At 40.4% G+C, this 9471-nt stretch overlaps 1 protein-coding gene across 1 annotated transcript in view; it reads right to left on the minus strand.

Annotated features, from left to right (window-relative positions):
* Positions 1-2955: 2955 nt before the first annotated feature.
* The window catches only part of LOC104950484 (sodium/potassium/calcium exchanger 3-like), a gene marked incomplete at its 3' end in the record, with an annotated part of 23373 nt that continues 16857 nt past the window's right edge, over positions 2956-9471 (minus strand). The window contains exon 13 of the mRNA XM_010777010.1: positions 2956-3071. Within this exon, the coding sequence (XP_010775312.1) occupies positions 2956-3071 (116 nt within the window). The remainder of the gene's footprint in view (positions 3072-9471) is intronic.

The raw sequence follows: 9471 nt of genomic DNA on the forward strand, positions 1-9471 counted from the left end.
TCCTTAAACCCTAACCCTAACATGTCACCCATTGAGCATGTTTGGGATGCTCTGGATCGGCGTATACGACAGCGTGTTCCAGTTCCTGCCAATATCCAGCAACTTCGCACAGCCATTGAAGAGGAGTGGACCAACATTCCACAGGCCACAATCAACAACCTGATCAACTCTATGCGAAGGAGATGGGTGACATGTTAGGGTTAGGGTTAGGGTTAGGGTTTAACCCTAGGGTTTTCGGACCCCCCCCAGACCCCCCCAATATAACAAAACTGCACGTTTCAGAGTGGCCTTTTATTGTGAGCAGCCTAAGGCACACCTGTGCAATAATCATGCTGTCTAATCAGCATCTTGATATGCCACACCTGTGAGGTGGGATGGATTATCTCGGCAAAGGAGAAGTGCTCACTATCACAGATTTTTTCCGATTTGTGAACAATATTTCAGAGAAATGGTTATTTTGTGTATATAGAAAATGTTTTAGATCTTTGAGTTCATCTAATGAAAAATGGGAGCAAAAACAAAAGTGTTGCATTTATATTTTTGTTCAGTGTATGTATGTAGGCCGATCCAGAAGTCAGCATAGCAAGGGCTCCCTGGATTAAAAGCAATGGGATTTTTGGAATATTGGAGAAATATGATTTGTGGCAAACACAAGTTAATAATAATTAAACGTAAACTAGTCAAAAGTAAAAAGCTAAAATCAAGCTATAAACCAATGGCTACGCATCACCAGAGCTAAGCTAAAGGCGACTAATGTTCAGTGTGATGACTTTTAGTAGTTTATCCAGTCACATTTATGACTCTGTTTTAATACATACACTTACGATTTTGAGATTCATGAGGTGGATATTTAATGACATATTTTATAAAAATATCATAGAAATACCGTGTTAACCACAAATCGTATTTAAGGCGTCTAAACACGTTGTAAATACCCTTGATTTCAAGAAAAGGAACTGAAAGGGGTACAATGCTAACTCAATTCCTGGTTTCAGGACTCATTCCCACACCAATCTTTTGCTAAGGCTTGCAAGTACCAATAATTATACTTTAAGTAAGACTAGAGGCGTTTTTATTGAACCCTGCAGGAGCTGCTAGCATGTTTTCTGTTTATCTGCTTGGGCCTGGTAAAAATGAACACAACTCGATGCTATAGGAAATAGAAACTTACATTTGAAGTCAATAATTACTTTTATATTAATAACTCACCCTGTGTTACCTGGAATTGTTGAAGAAATCTCAATGGTGAATGTACAATAGAAAAATTGAGAGAATCCTCATCAAAAAGGTGACTTATGTAACAAAAGCAAAACTACATGGGTAGCTAGCAGGGGAGGTAACCATAGAAACAAAACGTAACTAGCTGTTCTCACCACAGGGCACAAGGTGGGCCTCACAGTGAGCAGAGCAAAACGCTGATCATGTGAATGCAGCTTTAGATGACTTTAGAATCTGGGTTTTTAAGTGAACAGTAACACATTTTGAGTGAGTCACCAGTAAGGGCTCAAGCCATGGGATGTTTCAGTTATTTGGTCCTGGCTGGACATTAATTAAAAGGCCGATTCAAACAGAAACAGCAGATAGAAACAGATTTACCTAATTATTTCCCCAGAGCAAAACTTATTTCCATAAATACGTCAAGAGTGTTAAATTAAAACAAGAGTATAACGTCTGCATGAATAAGAATTACTGGCAAGTGTTATTTGGTATTCTTGAAAAACAGGGATGACAATATGTGTATGTGTTGTGAGTCACTGAGAAAGACAAGTAGACGAAGAGCAGAAGTGAAGAGACTGAGATGAAAGAGGGCAGAGAGATACTGAAGGAGAGAGTTATGACTGCTGTGAGGATTACTGAGGCTGCCAACAAGTGCAGCTGGCATTCCTCACTTCAGCACTCCTTCAATATTTGGCACAAAAAAAAAAGAAGGGGAAAGTGTTAAAAGGCAACTACACTGTTATGTCTCCTCAATCAGAAATATAACATATTTCAAGAAAATGTGAAGTAAAGTGTTCAGTCAGAACTAGCAACATGGAGGTTTTAAGGCTAGAATAAACAACCCCAAGATGATTAAATAGTCATAGCTCTATCCATTTAAAGTGACTGTATAGTATAAACTGTTGAATAACTACTCTCACCAAGTCACAACAAAGGCAGTAAAAATTAAAACAAGAAAAAAATAAACCTGTATGTCAACCTTTGGTAATATTTATTTTTGTTTCTTCGCCGAAATCTAATTAAATGACCATAATGACAGTCGGCAGAAGACACAATTTAATGTAAATGAATGGATTAAATGAATCTACAATATGTACATTGTAATGTGACATTAACTAATAAATGTTGCATTGTTTCAATCACTGTTCTTTGAATGTTATTAGAGAAAGAATAGAGGCTTTTCCTAACAAACTCTATCATGATAATCACCTCTTTATTGGTTACTCTTTTACAACACAAGTACCAAAGCTAGCGAGGGTACCAGCAACTATTCTGCTAAAGCCTTATGCTGTCTCCATCAGGATTACTGCTATTCTGCTAAACTAAGCTAGTGACCTTTAACCAGGGGTTATTTGGTGGCTGTTGCTTATTCGTCTCATTTATGTGGTATAAAAAGCTCAATTATAAACTTCAATTTAGAAAAATAATAATCATCAAAATGTTATTTAACTAAGGAAAACACCTTGTGGGAAAAGTGTGTACCGTAGCTTCAACTTTAACCAAAGCTAGGTCTTGCTAGCTCACTAGCTTAAATTGCTAATGCGCAAAGTTTTAAATGCTGTTCATCTAAATTATTCATTGCTAGGTTTGTGGTTTTATGGGGTTTTCCAGTGTAATGCTGGTGTGATTTGTAAGTTATTTTCCTGTTCTAAAGTCTAAAGTCTTTCAAAGAACACATTTGGATCGCAGGAGTTTATATGTTTATCTTTGTAAGAGATTAGATGCAGTCATCATTACCTTAAAGAAGCTACCGCTCCTGTCTGTGAGGCCGCTGGGGGGGTTCCCAGGCGGCGAGCTGGAGGCCATGTTTACTTCCTGTCCACAGGACTGGGTCCCTCTCAGCGTCTGCAGCTCTGTGGGTCAAAAATACACTTCAGTCCAGACACTTGGTGCGGTGCAACCAGAGGAAATTCCAGCTTTAGCCACAGTCAGTCTGCTGGAAAACTTTCAATGTGACTCTCTCCCTTCTCTCCCCCCATCTTCTAGCCTTGAACACATTCACATCTCCTTTCATTTTCCTGCCTCTTCTGTCTTTGTTCCTTCTTTCCCATTCTTCAAGATAATTGCTTAGTCCTTTTTTATCTCATTGCAATCCTCAGTTTATGTTTGGCCTGAAATATGTCCTCTTTCCTCCTCCTCTCACATTTCATTTTTCCTTTATTTTTTTCCCCATGTCCGTACATACTGAATTCCTTTTCCATCTTGTCTTCAGTTCAAGGACGGGAACCTTCTCTCCCATTTCAACAGAAGGTTGCTTCGGTTTATCTCTCTTTTTAATATGCAATCTCTGTTAATGTGTCCCTCCCCGTCCTTCTTTCTGTCTCGCTGTCTCCCCCTTGTCTCCAGCCAGACTAGGACTATTAGAGAGCCCCTCCCCTCCTGGCAGGGGTTCACTCAGTCCTCAAAAACAGATGAGATGCTCCATTTGTCCATCCATCCCCCACATGCACTTTTATCTCACACAGGAAGGATCACCCCCCACCATCGCTGGCTCAGGGGGAGGAGAGGAACAAACAGGAAGAAAAAGAACTGAGGGAGAGAGTGAGAAGGGTTAGGCTGAGATTTCTTACTTTCAGACAATCAAAGTTGGAACTATTTTTAGGTGCAGGGAGTTTTGTTCGGCAGTATTTAGCAAAATGGAAACATCAGTAAAAAACAAACTGGCCACTGTGGCCGGGGTTTAACAAGGCAGGGAAAAAAGAATTGGGCCACATCTGCCACATTTGCAGTGGTACTTTTTTATTGAATTCAAGTTGGACGATTGATAAAACAAGTGTGAAGGATGACAGAATAATCAATAAAGGAAATACTTGTCAGTTACAGCCCAACAAACTGCAATAACGGCACAGAGACGGTAACATTTCTGAGTGTCTCAGAGTGAAACTGATGGAATTATGGTTTCATTTCCACAAACAGCTGGCACTGAGACGGTGGGGGAAACAAAATATTTAAAGAAGGGTCAGAGATTGTGAGATACACATTTAAAAGATACAAAACGTTCCCAATGAGAACATTTTAGTTTGTGTTGACTTCATGTTCTGCTGTTTTCATTCCGACCTAATGCTAGTGGCGTGCCAATGAAAGCTCTGATAGTAGGGTGAATAATCATGAACAGAAAGCATGCTGGGTATTGTAGGACACAAGAGGAACTCTCACCAGGTTAGATTTAGCTCTTCTTGGTAAAATGGGATGTCCCCCTACCTGCCGCAAAAACACTGCAATCACAATCATTTGTTGCCAAGTCAGTGCATACAAATCCTTGTGTGTGTGTTTCTGTGTATGTGAGCCTCAGCTGCAAGTAAACAAAGTCCAATCTGAGCATGCACCCCCCCTCATAGAAACACAAAGAAGCCCCCTGGCTGTGCAGCACAGCAACATCACAAGAAGACTTCACATGCACTGATATATGGTATAATCTAGCAAGATTTATAGACACAGTTAAATATCAAGACGTGCAAACACATAACAACTAATCATACAGTTTGAGAAAAAGACACACTTAATTGTGTTGTACATAATAACAGAACATAAAGACAGCCGGACTTCATAAGGCTCTGGTATTTGTGATGCTGAGACCCTCATCTTATCCCAGTGGGGGTCATATTATGAGAAGTCTTTATCAGTGCTAATAAATAGCTTCAGTGTTTGATGCTTGTGAATACATATGTTTGTTGTTTTCATTATAAATTCTACTTAACTATGATTAATGATCAATGTCTTATTTTTGGCTTACAACTAACCTCAGTCCATTTGACTATTTATCTAACTATGTATCTGTTGTAACTAGTCTTTGAAGATGATTAATAGGCAGACTGCACACACAAGAACATTTGACTGGTTTCTATGTGCCGTGATGTAACATGCTGTATTAGCAAACATTAGAATAAAACAGGACCCCATCTTATTATATTAGTCAGAGTGGTGCAGGAATCAGTATTAAACCAGGAAATGATTTACCCTTCTAGCACTTCCGGGATCCCTCGTCTTGCAGTCAATTGGGTTTTTTGGGTTACATTTTTGGTTATATTCCTGAAATAAGGTGTGTGGTTAACAGAAGTTTAGTGTTTCAGTTTTTTTAGTTTGAAGTCTGAAGGTTTTATTTGTTTTAAAAACAGTAGTGGCTAACAAGTGGCTAAATGAGACTTTTACATGACATTACACTGAACATTAGCCGCCTTTAGCTTAGTGGTGCTGACAGAGGCCCTGATGTGGTTTGTTTTGAACTTAACATTAGCTTTTTACTTCCGGTCATTTGCTTTTACGCTTCGACTATTACAAAAGTGGTGTTAACTTGTAGAAATTATCCAGCTGAATTAAACGTGTAAGTATCATAAACGTGTGTTAGCAAACAAAAAAAGCATAGATCTTTGTCAAGGAAGCCCAATAGTGATGCTAACTTTTAGGTCCGCCTACAAAAACACTTAATCACTGCCCCACTCTACTGCATGTCTGTCAGTCCTGGGAGTGATCCCTCTTCAGTACCTGAGGTTTCCTCCACTTTTCTCCTTTGTTAATCCACTGAGGATCAAAGGACAGAGCGTGTCACATGCTGTACAGATTGTAAAAACCCCTGAGGCATACAGTATATGTAATCTGTGATAGTGGGAAAATAAATGAAACTTGACTTGTTGCTATTCCCTCACAGTTTCTCTGTACTTGTTAGACTAACACAAGGTTTGTGTGTCAGTAGTGAGATCTACTGAAGGCTAACAAACAGGGCTCCATGCTGCTGAAGGAGGGAGCTGCACACAGCTGCACTAACCACTGCAGAGGAGAAGAACGTCCACAAGTGGGTCCTGTTCTGGCCCTGAGGCAAGCCAGATGATCCTTTGTGTGTGTGTGTGTGTGTGTGTGTGTGTGTGTGTGTGTGTGTGTGTGTGTGTGTGTGTGTGTGTGTGTGTGTGTGTGTGTGTGGGAGGACAGAGGGAGGTATAGGTTGACCTATTATTTTTACATACCGGACACGGCAACACGTTTTTCTTTCAAAACCGCTCCAAAAATCTTTGTTGTGTGTGTTTGTGAGCCACAGAGCTGGATTTGGTTTTGTGTAAGTGCAGCTGAACCCACTGGCCCATGTTGTGTTGGTTATAGAAGGAATGTGTTCACTCAAGGATCTTTTTTTATTCAAGGATGGAAGGTTATGATTACTTTCATTTTTTTTCCGTGGAATGTTTTTGAACCTCCTGTCAGTCAAACACCAGCCTGACCAACATCCTGACCTCTAATCACAGCTTTACAAGTCTGCAACAAACGCTCCAAATCACCGTCAAACTTCATACGGCACTGGAATAAATCACGGTGAGAAACAGGCACCAGCACCGCCCAAACTCTCCATTAAAGATCACCCCAGAAAAGTCGGCACTGGGCTACACCCCTTTAAATTATTACCAGGAACACATGCTCAGACAAAGTGTCCAGGAGTGAAGTGTCTCAAAATAACTTTGCTGAGATTTCAGGGGAATACAAGGAGGAATAAAGAGGAGCAGATGGGGAAGATGCTTTCAAATGAACGGAAATAGTGTAATCACCTATTGCGCTTGTTATCGTTGAGTCACGGATGAGAAGGGTAAACACACACCGGAAAGTAGATTCAAATTACTTTGCCTCAGTCATGCTGTAAACAAGACTAAGCAACCAATCAGGCGACATGCCCTGCCCCCGGACCCCCAGAGGCCTCACTATGTGGCAATTAAAGTGTGGTATTTTGATTAAAGAACAACATCAACTAAAATGATAGTCTTTAAGGGGCTGCCTGCCCAAATATGGGCCTTTCATTTAAATGCAATCAGGCGAAATAAAAAGTTAGCGTAATGCTAAAGGTGTAGTAGTTAATGTCTTCACTTGTTAGCAACCGCCACTTTTATGAAACTTTGGACTTTCCCAAGTGGGGTTTTTCCTCATGTATTTTGTGTCATAGAACAAAACGTAAAACTCTTTTCAGCATGAGTAAACCACAGACCGTACTTAAGTCTTTGGACCACAAACACATTCAAGAAACCTTTTACCTATTGCCCAGATGCAAAATATCTCTACAGCTCTTTATGTAACATAAACAATTGCTAAGTAGACAGATAAATACCTTGTTACTAGGCAGACATGTTAGAAACAATCCTGGAGTCACGGATTAACATCAATAAATAAACTCAAAGAAAATAAGATGGTTCTTAAAGCTTAGGATCTTTTTTTTTAATTCATGTTAAGGTGCTCTCTTCAGTATCTAAAGAAGGCAGTACAGGAAATGCTAACAGCTAATGCAGCATACCCCAAAATGCCAAAGTGTAAACAGACATTGCTAAAACTAGAATTACTGCTTTGAGGTTGTCCACCTCCACCATCCAGTCAAGTTGCAGATTAAATCAGGGTCGGCAATTGGTTTGCCGATTTTGTCTTTTTGGGTGATTTTCTATTTGAGTTGACCAGAGTTTCCGTTAGCCGGTAATTAACGGACTATGACCGGTAAAATATGCTGAAGACCAGCAAATCTAAATCTCTCCGCTCTCTCTCTCAAAATGTCGGGTCAAAATAATTTCCACTTAGCGCAATACCGCGCATTAGTTGCGCCACTTATGTGACAGACAAGAATAATACGTGACAGACAAGAAGAGTATGTGACAGGCAAGAAGAGTATGTGACAGACAAGAAGAGTAAGTGACAGACAAAAGAGTATGTGACAGACAAGAATAGTATGTGACAGACAAGAAGAGTAAGTGACAGACAAAAGAGTAAGTGACAGACAAGAAGAGTATGTGACAGACAAGAATAGTCAATTATAATGTCTAACCTCTAACCATAGACTGTGTCTAACACGTAATGTGGAGAAAGAGATGTCCTGTATGGGTTGATTGTGCGTTGATCTGTTGGTAATGCCTCGGGGTTCCGGTGGGCATGTAAACAAATGCATAATGCTGCGCTATACTTTGCGGCCTCACCCGGTTGCATAGCGATGCTTATTGTTTAGGTGTCTTTTAATAAGCAGGTAATCATACCATTAGCTAGAACTAGCTATAGATCTGATCGATATGGACATACACGCGAGTAAAGTCTAATCTGACGGGAGAGAGAGATCAGCTGCTGCTGACGAGTCGACACACAGCTCTGCATGATCACCTGCAGCTGTGAGCGAAGCAAAACACAAACTTCAGGTTAGAATAACACACGTAGCTATTTGAATTACCTCTCAAACTGCCGTAACTAGTTATAGATAGGTTTAGTTCTACTGTCGGGTCACTCATTACTGGATCCGCGAGATGCATGATACTGACGGGCTGTCAGGAGAGAGAGAGAGCACTCCGTTTAGTATTCCCGTGTTATTATAAATTACTGTACATGTTTTAATATTTAATCCACTATAATTAGTTTGTTTAATATCGAATCATATCAATTTGTTTTAAAGCTCAATAAATAATAAAGAAGACCTTTGACCGGCACTTTTCTAATTTTGTCCGGAAGATTTAAACTTTAACGAACATGTTGTCCAGCGAAAAAATATTTTAACGGGAACTCTGGAGCTGACAACTAGACTATTGCCCCTTTCACACCGACGCGGTTCCCGTTCTAGCTCCGTGCTTGTGCTTTTCTTGTTCGAAACTGGTTTTTCTTTTCACCCCCCGTTTTGTTCACACCGCCCAGAGCCCGACTGGTGCTGCCGCTGCTGCGTCATGACGTCACAGTTTACATCGCTGATTTTCTCCCCAACGGCGCTCACAACAACAACAACAATGGGGGACTGCGTCGGGTCGATGATCGTGTTGCTTTTAATCATACGAAGCCAGATTAAATTAAATAACGACTTATCCAACCTTATACTTTTCTCCAGAGTGCCGTGGTTCATTGTTTATTTATGTGTTTCAGCGGCATTTACCGACCACTGCAGTGCTGCTCGTCCACTGGAGTTTATTCTCCCGTTATGATTCTACTTGTGATAGTCGGACATGACAACCTGTGCAGCCCAGTATTAATTCATTCCGATAGCTGCTATAATACAAAACAAAAAGTCTGCCTGCTCTCCACAGTGATCAATAACAGTGAACGGATGGTCAAAGTAAGGTACAAATAAACAGAATCACACGAAGCCTGGTCAGTGTTGCCTGACTTTATAAAGTATGTTTTTTTTATAAGTGTGGTTGTGTTCTTGTCACGATCACAGGTACAGATCAGAACCCAATAGCACGACTCAGATACAACCAGTGTATAGCAATGTTCAGTTTATTCAGGTCAGGGACAGGCAGGGTCAAAACCAGGAAATCCGTCAGA

Source organism: Notothenia coriiceps, unplaced genomic scaffold (genome assembly GCF_000735185.1).
Source record: "Notothenia coriiceps isolate Sejong01 unplaced genomic scaffold, NC01 NC01_scaffold00017667, whole genome shotgun sequence".
Lineage (NCBI taxonomy): Eukaryota > Metazoa > Chordata > Actinopteri > Perciformes > Nototheniidae > Notothenia > Notothenia coriiceps.